Raw genomic sequence first — 15,116 nt, 5'->3', positions numbered from 1 at the left:
TTATTGATATTTTCTTCAATATTGTAGAACATACTTTTGTTCTATCACCAATAGTTTCCGCAGCGCACGCGACGAAAGGTGTTTTATAGTATTTTTTTTACAACTTGAGTTACGTTACTAAAGTTTTAGTAAGGATCCCTAATCTTTTCTAGCAATAAATATAGCCTATGTTACTCAGGATGAATGTAGCTTTCTAATGGTGAAAGAATTTTTGAAATCGACAATGTAGTTTTTGTGTTTATTCATTACAAACATACACACAAAAATACAAATCTTTCCTCTGTATAATATTAGTGTAGATGTAGATAAAACATTTGTACAAGTGGTGAGCTTAATGCCATATGATATTCTCTATCAGCTAACCATTAGATAAAAACAGAAAGCGTATGAAGGGCAGATGTGGTGAAAAATATATGACATACTTAACCAAGTTATAGTAACATATTGAAATAATTATACACAATAATACATAGGAAATACACATATAACACAAACACTACTTATAATATATGTATATGCAATATATATATTTTATTGAATTTTTGAGCGTTGTTTTTATATTGAATGACGCGTATTTGTATTCCAAAGGTTTAAGTGTCTTACATCTAGTTAATAATTCTATTAGATAAAATTACATATATATATATATATATATATATATATATATATATATATATATATATATATATATATATATTTAAAGTTATATTTGAATTTGTACCATTAGTATTATTTTTTTTACCTGTACAAGGTAATAAATAACCGTCTAAATAATTTTACGATTTAATTTCAAATTAATTTACGAACTGATTATCTACAGGCATGAGTGCATTGTAGTTATTCAAATAAAAATACACATATCGCTTTCAATTAGAAGTAGTTCCGTCCATTATAAGACTGACATTGTTCAGGTATTTGCACAGTTGTATTGACAAATACCACTGACTACTCCCATCAGTGATTGCTACCGTGAACATATATTTATTTGTATTGGCAGATGTCTAAATAAGGTAATATATTTCAGTAGCAAAGCCTCTTATCTATTTTTTTTGTAGCTTAAAATTATAAACAAACTGATGGCCCACTTGATGGTAAGTGGCAACTGTCTCTATAGAAATAGTGCCAAGGGGATTACACAATACACCATAGACTTTGTATAGCGTACTCGGTACACTGTAACGTTCATGGTACCCCTCATGCATTACAATTCTGTATTGCATAAAAAAGAAACATATTAACTGACTCTTGGTCTAAACGTCTCTTGAGTTGGCGTCTCCCTACTTTAAATAGGACTATAGGATCTATAAAATTAAGTTTTATATTACTATTTAAATAAACGTACAAGTGTCTGTCCATTAAAAAGACTTAATTACTTTAGAATCTCATTTACACGTATTTTATATTGCATTTTTTATAATATTCATTTGGTCAACTGGTAACATGGTCGAAGTTAATGTATTATGTAATTTAAAATGTAAAATATTCCAGAGCAAGCCTACATTATGTAAGCGTTAGTTAGTTATTATAACTGTATTATGATATTTTTGCAAACATTTGTATCGATTATGTATTTTTTTTTATAATAGATAATAAAAAAAAAGGATTTACATGAAAAATAATGTATTCTAAAGTCAAAAACTAGCAATAAATAAGAATAAGACAGAAAATTTTAGTAAAGTTATAATAAATTGTGCTGTTCCCTAATTTAGTGAATTGTATGCAGATTTGAAAGCAATATTTTGTTTTTTTTTATAAGATTATTATTTGTAATAAAATAATTTGATATTTTAAAGTCTAATGATGAATCTCAATATATTATTGTATATTCTAATATACTGTAGAATATTCCAGTATGCAATAAAGCTACTGTAGTAATATTCACTCATAATCTGGTTTATTCAGTTTCCTTTATTATTGACAATCTTATTTATATCTTCATATATCACATAAAATTAACTTTATTCCCTTTATTTTTTTTTTTGTATTATTACTAGTGTATTGATTTAAAGAAATTAATATTTTTTTTTTAACGAATTGTATTATTAAAATCACAATTATGTAATATTGTAAAAGAATGATAGTAATTTGTATACATTTATGCCATTATTAGATTATTTGGAAGTTATTTTAAATCCACAATCGGGACTTAACGCGACGAAAAAACCTTTACAGGTAAATAGTACCTACATACCTGCTTCTTTATTGTCGACGTCAAGTCCTATCGTGACCACAACGTGCAATTCACGTTGAAAAGTACAGATTGTGTATTTAAAATAAATGTAAAGGACGCGAAAGTTTAAAATTTAATCATTTTTGACCTTATTAAAGCTTCCACGTCATTCTCGATCGGCATGTTTATTAGAAATAATAAATTAATATTCTTCAATTTTAAATTTTCACATATTTCAATTGAATACACAATTTTTTTTTTCTGTATTTACAGTCTCTCACTTGCGCTACCTCTGCATTCTCTCTGTACTATTTTGTGGCAGGTTGTCTGCCCGAGATTGCTTTTAGCGATAACTTCCGCCTTTTGCATTTGCTTATACTGTATTAATATTCTTTGTATACATCTTTTTTTGTGCTCAATAAAGAGTTTATTATTATTAGTACGATAAGTTGCGGTGCCTTGACCAAGTCCGACAAACTGGTGGAAAGACGTATTTATTCATTTATTATTTAAGTATTGATCACATTATAAAAAAAATGTTTAGTACAAAAGGGGGAATTAATGCTATATAGCATTCTCTTCTTATTCATTTATATTCCAATATACAGTAAAACAATTCTAGTTTGCGAATAATATATTATTTTAATTAGAGATTGTAATGTTTGTATTTTACAATTATTTAATTCACTGGAATCTACTGCCGTCCATTTTTAGTGCCTTTATAATACAATAAAAAAATAAAAAAAACTGTATAATCTTTTATTATTCAACTTCGTATGTTTGCAATTCGTTGATGCTAAAATATGAATAGGTAATATTAAATGGTAAATAAGGTGAAAATATATCTTAGAACAACTCGATCCAATGGGATTTGAACCTACATCCCTCTGCTATCCGGGGTGAGAGCATTATCAGTAAATATTATAATTATGTAATAATGGGTAGTATGGTCCCGGCATAGAATAGGCCACCCATTTCTTTCACTTGGGTGTCGTAAGAGGCGACTAAGGGAGGGCGAGGAATGGGCAGTAGCGTCCCTCTTAAAATATCTCTGAAGACTAACTGCGATTGCCAATCCACCAGCCAAGTGGCAACTATTGTGATAACCCCCCAAGGGGGAGGTTTATGTTCAGCAGTGGACAGTTATAGGCTGATGATGATGATTAAAATGTCGAACTTTGTTATCACATCTCTTGGATTACCTTACTAATATTGTAAATGTGAAAGTGTGTTTGTTACCTTTTAGTGCTTTACGGCTTCACTGATTATTATGAAGTTTGATAGGTACATGTTATATGGGATGCAAGATATAGTAATGGGGAATATTAGCCCCATTGGCAACAAGACAGGGTGTACTGTCAGGTCGAACTCCTTACGGTTCCCCCTGGAAACCATCGTGTGTAGTTCCAAGTGAATTTATCACGATAGCTTAAATGGCCTGCCTTTTTTTTTATCCTCGCCTATCATCTTTCATTGGTGCCCCTCCAGCATATATCGATAGCGTAAAGTAAGTTTTTTTTTTATTAGGGAGGCAAACGAGTAAACTGTCGAAGAATCGCTAGTGCTTTGCTGGCCTTATGTTTTTTTTTAATGCCCCATATTGTAAAGAAAAAAACTGAAGACAGGTTACCATTCCATTATCATTCATTAAAAGAAATTACTATGAAATTTAGTACACATGTATTATATGCGAGGGAGAAGAATATAGGCTACTTTTTATTCTGGTCACGCAGACGAAGTCCCAAGTGAAAGGTAGTATTATTATATACTTGATTATGTTTGCGTATAGCAGTTGCTATATATATATATATTTTTTTTTTTTTTGATGGATGATAATGGAATGGTTACCCCGCCTGCGCCATTGGTATAGTATACTAGCGAAGCACCAGTGAGAGATGATTGGTGAGGATGGAGAGACAGGTCAGTTAGCCCATCGTGACGAATTCAATGATAAATTAGTTACCATGGTTTCCAGGGGGAACCGCGTGGAGGTCGACCTGATAAGTTATATTGATAGCGATGGGGACTAACCTCCCCATTACTAACAATCCCTTCTCCTCAGTAGTTGCTATATTAGATTTGCATTCCTACAATTTAAAACAATTAAAGAGATGCCAAAAAGTTCTGTCGCATGGCCTTTAGAATGCTAAATGTCTGTTTAAAGCAAATAAAAATATACTCTTACTCTACATACTTGTAGTCTCTTAAATAAATGTTTCTAACATAAAACAAGGCTCCAACTAGTCCAAAGTAAATCGTTATGTAAACAAGCATATAAACTATCACTAAAACACGGAAAAGACCCATGTTTGGGTTATGGAGTTATTAATTCTGTAATTGGAATTACATTTTGAACGACGGTTGTGTATTTGAATGGATTTATTTGGCTGGAATGGATTGTTATTGGTTTACTTCACGTTTGGTTTCATCGCGTGTCATGACAATCGTATACAATACAAAATAGATGGCTCTTATTGTTTTGATAAAAAAGTTTATATATGACTAATAAATTAAAATAGTTTATGTTGCAAACTATCCCGAAATCTTTAGTTGCATACCGGTTAAAATCAAAGTTATAACTTTTACAAAAAAACAGTGATTACTTGTCTTGTAATTACTGTAGGTATTAGAAAATTATTCTGAAATAGAATATACGTTACTGTTTTATGAAAGAAATAGGTATTTTGACTATTTAAACGAAGAGATGAAGACAAATAAATGAAAAACAAATGAAATTTAAGTTATCGTTCATCAGAAAATTACATTCTAGTTTCATCAATATTTATTGCTGAAACTAGATTGTTTAGTAGTATTTATAGAAAAGGAATTTAATTTGATTACTAATTAAAATCACATCCGTACAAATACAGCTAGATCCAAACGCGTTTTAGAATTAACAAAAAATACCAAGTACAAATAAAAGAAGAGGAAAAGGACCAATCCGGTGTACATGAATTACGCATATACACCGATGGCTCCAAAACTGAGAACGGTTCAGGAGCTGGAGTCTTTTCCTTAGACCTTAATATAAACATGCACATACCGCTTGGCGACCACAGCTCAATTTTCCAATGCGAATGTGTTGCAATAACCGAGGCTGCTGCAGTTGTACATAAGCTAGGAATAAATGGTTATAGCATTAGATTCTTATCCGACAGCGCAGCAGTACTAAAAACATTAAGAAACAACAAGACAAACAACAAACTAATAATTGAATGCCACCATTCACTGGATAGGATATCTTCCAATAACCGTATTATCCTCCAATGGATAAGAGGGCACAGTGGATCTTATGGTAACGATGCCGCAGACGAACTAGCTAGGAAAGGCTCAGGAACGAGGGTGGTAGGCCCGTATCCACTCCTTCCTCTTCCATTCTCACAATTTCGAATGTGGATTCGTCAAAGATCCTCTGACATACAAAACCAAAGATGGATACAGGCTACTGATTGCAGACAATCAAAATTGGCCGTACCTATGTTGAATCAACGACTATCAAAACGTTTATTACATCTAGACAGAAAAAACCTCAAAACAATGATAGGGACAATAACGGGTCATTGTCCATTAAACAAACATCTATACACAATAGGAGCCACAGACAGCCCTCTATATCGAGGCTGTTTCAACGCCGAAGAAACGGCAGCTCACGTAATCCTGGAATGTGAGGCTGTGGCCCATCAACGTTTAGAAATCCTCGGAACGGTGAGGTCGCTCCGTGAGGCCTGTGAAGAACCCAGGAAGCTTCTGCGCTTCTGGACGGAGCTAGGTTGGCTGCACTAGCCACGACTCATACGCACAATGGCCCAAATGAGAGGCTAAGTGCGGAAAATGGAGTCCCTTTCACATTCACATTCACATTCACGCGTTTTAGAATGCTTATGAATTGAAGTAATAGAACTGAAGACTATTTCGTGTAAGTAACAGCAATATTTAAACTAAAACTGAAGAGAAGACTAGGTGGCGTGACCATTGACCTTAGTCTGCTCCTTATAGAACAAACACAAAATTAAAGTGACAGAATGAAATGAAGATAGATAGTAGGCAGCATGGTCTCCGACCTTAGCCTGTTCCACAACGGAACAAACGTACTAAAAAAATAAAATGAAGAAAGATAGCAGCTATCAGGCTGTCAGCTGTCAAGCTATCAGCTGGTTGTATGTCATCGTTGAGGTTAACTTGTGGCTTGGCAATAGTGGGCAGTGACAATTGTGTCATTGAAATAATGTACTTGTGTATCTAGTGATAAATAGCTACATATACGGTGCAATTTACAAACCACCTGACTGCTGGTAGAAAATTATATAGGACCATTACAATATTGAATAAAAAATTAAATAACTTTGTGTTTCTTTCATATAATTTTGGAATTAATTTATTAAATTGCTTTGCAGTATTACGTGAGTATAACCTTGACGAGTTTGACCCTTGGTAGTTGATTAAATATTTACCTAACTCACTAATTAATTCATAATTATTGTATGAATTAGAGTGGTTCACATTCATTATTATAGTTTTACATACATACATTTTGATGTACTTAAATGTAGTTTTATTTTAATTAAAGACTTAATTTATTTTTAATTTTTTTTAGTCAAAGAATTTTGTGTGTTTTATTATTTTGGTGTATTTCAGTATTTATATCTAAAAATATCGTTTACAGCAAAAAATGGGTTCGTTAGTAAGGAATGCATTGACTCAGCTTAAAAGTAAAGAATTTAGAGATTATTTGATGAGGTGAGTCGAATTATAAAATTGTTTTAAAAATTTGTAAGAGGTGTCTGGATATAGTTTCCTTATTAATTTAATAAGTATGTATTTTATGTTCACGCCGCATTCTTTACGGAGTAGACAGATTGCTGCCTTATACATTTTATTTGTTCAATAAATATATTTAGTTTGCACATTTGGAGAGGGTGGATGAATGAAGAATTATGTTTATCAAGCATGAATGAATGAAGGTATTGGTAGGTGCCACCCTAAACGGACATATGCCAAGCAAGTAGGCGACAAGCTGAAGATTAAAATTACCCATAACTGGTGATTGATAAAAAGGTCTGTTTGATAATAACCACTTAGCATTCTATTGTTTCTGTCTAACCCAATAGCAGACAGGCATGATGGTTGTGTATGTATGTATATAGCATTTACTTACAAGTATATATATATATATATATATATATATATATATATATATATATATATATATATATATATATATATATTTATTTATTATAATTATCTATGTAATATTAAAAATTAAATTAATTCCAATTCTGATTTAATAAATTAATATTTTAAAATATACTTAAAGAGAATTCATTATTTTTGAAATATTAGTTAGAAAGCAATTTATTTATTTTTCAGCACACACTTTTGGGGTCCAGTAGCCAATTGGGGTATACCGTTAGCAGCGATAGCCGATACAAGGAAGGACCCCAGTTTTATTAGTGGCAAAATGACATTTGGTAAGGACTTTATGAGTTTAATTATTCTATATACATATATAGTGAGAGGAGTGGTTGCTCTAGGCGCCAGATGGCGATGGGCACTAAAAAGTCGAATGTGAAAAACAATTTGTAATGCAAAATAAATATATTACTTTTAATTTTCAAATGACTGAATTTGATAAAACGGCCATACTAAATAAGGCAAGTTTCATACTTGCCATATTTTATTACTATTATAGCTTTTTATCCACTTCAGTGGTCCCCAAGGGTAAAAGCCTCCTCCATCTTTTTCCACTTCTTATCTGTAGCGATGTTTGTTCAGTTTTTTCCTGCTGTCTTTATTATGTCATCAGCCCATCTCTTTCTTTGTCTTCCAACATTTCTTTTTCCTGCTGGACCTCGCCATTTTGTTGTTTGCAGACTCTCCAAACTTGCCATATTTAGATGATACTAAATATGGCAAGTATGCATCATTTAGTAGTATCATCATAAAGATTGTATTCCACAAAATAAACCTACATCAGTTGTTGCAAGACTGGTTTTTTTCGATTTAAAAACAAAAATACTGTACCGATTTTGATAACATTTCTATTGGACCTAGTTGTAAATATATCCTTTCAGATAAGAAAAATCCAAATCGGCTTACAACTGACAGTGTTATGAGAAAACAAAAATAATGTACAACCAAATTGAGAACCTCTTTTTTTTAAGTCGGTTAAAAATACATAGCTACTCAATGTGACCTACTCACATTGAGTAGCTATGTAGTGAGTAGTTGAGTAGTAGTAGTAGTAATATTCATACATACATACATACATACATATCTGTCACGCCTGTCTCCCATTAGGGTAGGCAGAAACAATGGAACGCCAAATGCTTCGATTCAAACAGACCTCTTTCGCTTCTTCCACATTCATCAATATCCATTGTTCTGTTATTAAACTTTTGGTATAAGGCTTATCTTTACTCTGAAAAAAAAAACGGTATTAAAAAGATAACAGATATCTACATAACAAATAATATAATAAGCAGATAGCAAACACATTTGAGACGTGTTGAGAGAGATAAAAACAGATTTAATAAAGAATTATTATTGTTACTCTGTTATGTCCATGGTACTGTTCATGTCTATAGGCGGCGGTTACCGTTTCCGTCAAGTGGGCCGTCAGCTTATTTGCCATTCTAAGTTGTATAAAAAAAAATCTTCCAACATATTTTGGGGGTAAAAAAACAATAGAATCCTTGCATCATTATTTCAGCCATTATCCGTCCACTGCTGGACATAGGCCTCCCCTAAAGACTGCCATAAGGAACGGTCCTAAGCCAGCTGCATCTATTGACTCCCTGCAATGCATTTGAGGTCGTCACTCCATCTAGTTGGGGGGAGGGGGTTGTCCTACACTGCGTGTGCCCGTACGGGGTCGCCACTCAAGAAACTTTCTTTCCCACCGGTTGTCGGTTCTTCGAGCTATGTGACCAGCTCATTGCCACTTCAGCTTACTTATCCTTCTTAATTTTTGTATTGTTTCTTACTATACTACTAATTATTGCGAATATGTGGCATAATATACGTACATATACATATATATACATACATTTGACTTTTATGTTAAAACAAAGTACAATCCGCTACAATCTAAAGTTCCATCCCAACCATTTGGATTAATGGCGGTCTTTCAAACTTGCGTTATTCAAGGCACTTTCTTCCACGTACAACCACGCTTTGGAATCGACTTCCAGCAGCAGTATTACTGAATCGATACGACATCGTAACCTTCAAGAAAAGAGCATGTTCCTTTTTAAAAGGCCGGCAGCACACCTGCAATGCCTCTGGTGTTGCGAGTGTTTATGAGCGGCGGTAGTCATTTACCATCAGGTGAAACACATGCACGTTTGCCCTCTGTGTTATAAAAAAAAAAACAAAAAAAGGAGGTTCTTGACCTCTTTTTTTGAGGTCGGTTAAAGAGACTAGCCGTTCCGAAACATAGTGAATATGTAGTATTTTTATTTTAAATCACGCCTTTGACACGATCACATCTCGCGTTGTCGCATCGCGCCGCTTTATCTTGTCAAATTCTTATCAATAGTTAACAGTATTCGAGTGTAATGTTATGTTACGAATATGTAATATATGTAACGATAAAATAAAATGATATGGTGTAATAAGGGCTTACGCACACTAGGCCACTGATGGCGACAATTATTAATCGTCTATAGTTGTACACGCATTTGCAACATGCATTCAGTTATACCAAGTTTCTAGTGCGGTGGACAGAGAGAAACTGGTATTAAATTGTGTAGAAAATAAATATAAATTATATATTTTTTTATATTACTGAGGTGCCAAACAAGCATACGGCCCACCTGATGGTAAGCGGTTACCGTAGCTTATGAACGCCTGCAATATCAGAGGTATTACGCGCTTTGCCGACCCTGAAGAAACCTCTTTACCCCCCTTTTGAAGAACCCAATGCTGTAGTCTCTTGGGAAAACCTCGGCAGGGAGCTCATTCCATAACCTGAGTGTATTATTATTATTTGTATTTTTATATCAATAATAATATAAATTTAATTTAAATTAAATATTGTTAATTATTGTTAAATTAAGACATTCTGAAACTATCAAAATACTGGATTCTAATAAAGTCTTAATTTTTGTTTATGCAATTTAGATATGGCAAATAAATTGACGATTTACTTCATGGAAAGTGCATAGCATCATGGACATTATAGTATACCATGGATGGATAAGTGAAAATATAATGGGGACCCCATTTGTTCTATTGGTATATGCTGGCGGGGTACCAGTGAAGGTTGAAGGATGGATGATAGATGAAGATGTAATCAGATGTGTTGGCTCAACGAGAAAATTTCACCAGGAGATAATCGCGGTGACCGTGTAAAGGTCGACAGTATAGCTTATTGTATATTGCGAAGTTGGGTACGCGACAAGTGAACACAGAGGTCGGTTACACACTGGTTTAATAGACAAGGTCAAATGACTTATAAAGGTGGACGTAGCCACCCGTACATGTTTAATACTACCCACATAAATAACATTTGTATTGCTAGCAAATAGAGTTGCTAGGCTATAAACGAAAGTCATCCCCGGGACGTTATCGCGAATAGGGTGTAGCGACTCGCCTGAGTAGTCGTCGTTACCGTTATGATTCGGGGGGAGAGTAATGGAGTCTAACTGCCCCTTTGCTGGCAATACACCCTATCAGGTCGACCTCCACGCGGTTTCCCCTAGAAACCGTCGCGGTTATTTCTAGTAAATTCCTTCACAGTGGGCTAACTGACCTGTTTTTATAGTAACCTATCATCTATCACTGGTGCTCCGCCAGCGTATACCGATTGCGCAGGCTGGGTTACCATTTCATTATTACCTATTAAAAAAGGGATTGTCAGTAATGGAGACTAAAAATCCCATTGCTAGCAATATACCCAACCAGGTCGACCTCCTCGTGGTTCCTCCTGTAAACTGTCATGGTTAATTCCTGATGAATTCATCACGATGGGCTAACTGGCCTGTTTTCATTCTCATCGATCACCCTTCACTGGTGCTCCGCCAGCATATCCCGTTAGCGCAGGCGGGGTTACCATTTCATTATTACCTATTAAAGATACAGTTGTGGTTAAGTGTGCGGCAACCCTTAGGTTATAAAAAAAACTCTTGTTTATGGTTAAATTGTATAATACGTTATCTGTAATCATTAAAGTATATTGTTAAACGTCTTTATTTGTTTAGATTATGATAATATTATACATTAAAATGAAAATGTAAGCGTAAATTGCTTAGGCTGATAAGCAGTGGAATCCAAACCATAGGATTTCGACCTCCACGCAGTTCCCCCTGGAAACTATCATGGTTAATTCCTGATGAATTCACCATGATGGTCTAACTGGCCTGTTTTTATTCTCATCTATCATCCTTCACTGGTGCTCCGCCAGCGTATCCCGTTAACGCAGGCGGAGTTACCATACCATTTTCATCCAACAAAAAGAATAAAACCATAGGATTTCAGTTTTATATTCGAACTAGTTTCTACCCGCGACTATGTCTGTGTGGTCAGGATATATTTACATTAGTTTATTGTAAACTTTCGCGCTGTTTACACATATTTTAAATACACTATCGGGACTTAATGCAATGAAAAATTTTTGCAGGTAAATAGTATTTACACACTTGCTTCTTTATAGGTACTATTTGGCTGCAAAACTTTTTCATCCCTTTAAGTCCCGATAGTGTATTTAGAACATATTCACAAAAAAATGGGTTAAAAAGTACGCTTATGTCCTTGTCCATTCTGATTACTACGTTTATACAGTAAAATTATATTTACTTGTACAACAATTAGTCTATTACCCTAAGGTTGTCTTGAAAGATTGCTCTCAGTAATAAGACCGCCTTACGGTACTTTTACAATTGTATCGTTACATTTATTAATAGTCTTGTTTGTTTCCTATATTGTATAACTAGCGACCCGCCCCGGCTTCGCACGGGTGCACATTACATCACATCATATGAGAAACCTTTAAAAATATCAGTGTTTCTCGACAATATTAGGCATGAATTATTTATACACATAAACCTTCCTCTTGAATTACTCTATCTATTAAAAAAAAACCGCTTCAAAATCCGTTGTGTAGTTTTACAGAGTTAGGCATACATAGGGATGGACAGACAGAGACAGCGACTTTGTTTTATACTATGTAGTGATGATAATGATGCAAATAAAGTATACTCGTTCATTCATTCCTTCATATCAAATTCCATGACCATTGTTTGAGGAGTTAAGGTTCCTTACATATATAACACCCTTCAAGGTCGGTTGGGCCGGAATAGCCCAGGTGGCTGACCATTAGCCCGGTGCCCGAGACTAGATGATGGTAGGCGGGGTTGCTATTTTATATTCATTATCATCCATTAAAAAATTCTTTTATTATTACTAGAAGGTATAAAACATTTGGTACCCAAACTGAAAAAAAACGGTTAACACTAGGCTCCAAGCCGCGATTTATTAATTTCCCTGCAGATGCCTCGTGTAAAGGTGAAACACGTGTTGCAAAACGTGCATGGACGAAGTACCAGTCGGAGATTGATGGCTAATATGGAAGGTTGTAGAATTTCAAAAAGAATTCTTATCAAATAACCGGCTATATGGATTTCTCCAAAATGACACCTAATTCAGTAAAATTATTTAATAAAATGAGAATAATATTAAATTAGTTATTATTATAAAAATTATATTAAATGACTTTTTTTTTAATCTTTTTTATTTAGAGGCTTTTATCCTATAAGGATATGTCAGCCTCATTACACCCTAATTTTATAAAATACCTCACACACTTAAAACATTGATACATAAATAGATAATACATAATATCTTAGTAGTCCATTTTCATAAACGGAATTATTGATACAAAAATATAGTAATTAAAGATTTTGCCATTCCCGAATGTGGTTCTGCGAGTATATTTGAAAATAAACCAATCTCCTGTCTATTGGCACTATATTTCTGTATCAATACTTCCCCTTTGTGTTTTGTATTTCGTACATTCAGATATATGATTGAACATCATCCAATGTGTTACAAAATTAAATGACTTGTCATTCCCTATTCCAGCTCTTACACTGTATTCAATGATGTTCATGAGATTCGCGTGGAGAGTCCAGCCCAGGAACCTTCTGCTCTTCGCGTGCCACTTCACCAACACCTGCGCCCAGTTGACACAGGGCGGGAGGTTCGTCAACTACCATTACCTGCAGCGGGGGACGGCGACGGCAGAATCGACGGAACCTGTTAAATAAAAACGTGTAAAGTTAGCTAGATGTACATTTGGTGAGTTTGGAACTCACTTCTCATCAAAGTAACTCAATACATGCAAGTTTAAAACTAGTTAATAAATGTAATATTTGAAGACATGAATGGATGTCCCAGTTTCGGATTATTGCTTTTATATTTTTTTTTTATTACTATTATATCAGCCGCTAACAGAACACTGCTGAACAGAGACCGCCTCCCCATAAGGGTTTTTTTTTATACAACTTAGAATGGCAAACAAGCTGACAGCCCACCTGATGGAAAGTGGTAACCGTCGCCTATAGACATGAGCAGTACCATGGACATAACAGAGTATATTGTTATACCCATGATATCCCCCATGCGTCATTCCTGAGGACTCAGGTGTTATTCCTTTGTATCCTGTAAATTTACGTCATATTCCACCCTCCAAACACAACTGCTTCACGGTAGAAATACGAATGGGACAGAGGTACCCAAGCAATCGTCTTTTGTACAAAGTCTCCCTCTGGTGCCTGTAGTTGCCACGTTTGGTAGGTGGGTAAGCAACCGCAGTTGTGTTTTGCTGATATTTTAAAAAGGTACGCTGCTGTTCATCCCTCGACCATTCCCTTAGTGGCCTCTTACGACACCCTCAGAAAAGGTGGGGGTAGCCCATTCTATGCCGGGACTACACGCCAATTACGTGCATGCATGAAAATGTTATGTGCGTACTAGCAAATATAACTCCTCTGTCCATGCATATAAGAGCGATAATTCGAAAATGCCACATATAATTTTCACCTCCATTCATGTCTTCATTTAATTTTTGGGTGACAACTATGATTCAATATAGGCTATAATGCCAGGTTCATATGCCAGGATAAAAAAAGTGGATTTATAATGCCTAGGTAATGACAGGAACAAATTATTTACTTGATTAGTGACAAATATATAGTATAGTAGTAAATAAAATAAATAAATAATTGACATTGGAATTAAAAGAACATTCGTATTACATTCGAGAGTAGACCAGTGCGAGCAGCCATCGTTCACGAGTATGACGGTTGAACCATCACTGTATTCTACTATTGGAAAGAGAGATAATAATTCTAAAAAGAGATAGAAATTCAAAGTCAAATAAATAAATTATTTTTATTTAATATTTATTTAAAATCAGCAGGCCTAATTTGCTAGTCAGTAATGTCTATTTTGGACAGGTAATGGCTGATATGATGATGATGGTGATGACGATGATGATGATGAACATCTACTTATATAATATATACTTATATTAATGACTTATCGCTTCAGAACCAATCATATTTAATAACTATTAAATCATATTTCATTTAACGACTTTAAAGGTATTACTTTTAAGACAGGTCTAAAGTAGTTTGTTGAATATGTATATTTAAGTATTTTATAAGCAGCCTCTAATATATGTATATATGTATATATGTATATATATATATATATATATATATATATATATATATATATATATATATATATTTTTTTTTTTTTTTTTTTTTTTCTATATGCCAATCATATGGGAATTGCATTGTAGTTATATTAAGACAAGGAGGCTGACTCTAAGGTGCCATGTCTTAAAACCTAATATATAATATAATATTTTCATTTGTCTATCTATCTATCTATCTATCTAATTTCACTATCTATCTAATTTATGATAATTTCATAAAATTAC

The 15,116-nt window shown here is 33.9% G+C and overlaps 1 protein-coding gene across 2 annotated transcripts; it reads left to right on the top strand.

Moving 5' to 3' along the window:
* Positions 1-6,337: 6,337 nt before the first annotated feature.
* On the top strand, positions 6,338-14,870 carry LOC113518834 (mitochondrial pyruvate carrier 1). Of its 2 annotated transcripts, none has more exons than XM_031907072.2 (4): positions 6,338-6,601; positions 6,834-6,907; positions 7,538-7,638; positions 13,250-14,870. In XM_031907072.2, the coding sequence occupies exons 2-4, from the start codon at positions 6,840-6,842 to the stop codon at positions 13,432-13,434; spliced, it is 354 nt and encodes a 117-aa protein (XP_031762932.1). In that variant the 5' UTR covers positions 6,338-6,601; positions 6,834-6,839; the 3' UTR covers positions 13,435-14,870. The 2 variants fall into 2 exon arrangements, with proteins under 2 accessions (XP_031762932.1, XP_026759636.1); XM_026903835.3 differs by having other exon boundaries at positions 6,342-6,570; positions 13,250-14,869.
* Positions 14,871-15,116: the final 246 nt, after the last annotated feature.

The sequence above is a fragment of the Galleria mellonella genome, unplaced genomic scaffold (genome assembly GCF_026898425.1).
Source record: "Galleria mellonella isolate WM207_F2 unplaced genomic scaffold, CSIRO_AGI_GalMel_v1 utg44, whole genome shotgun sequence".
NCBI lineage: Eukaryota > Metazoa > Arthropoda > Insecta > Lepidoptera > Pyralidae > Galleria > Galleria mellonella.
This window is presented reverse-complemented; position numbering and strand designations above follow the sequence as displayed.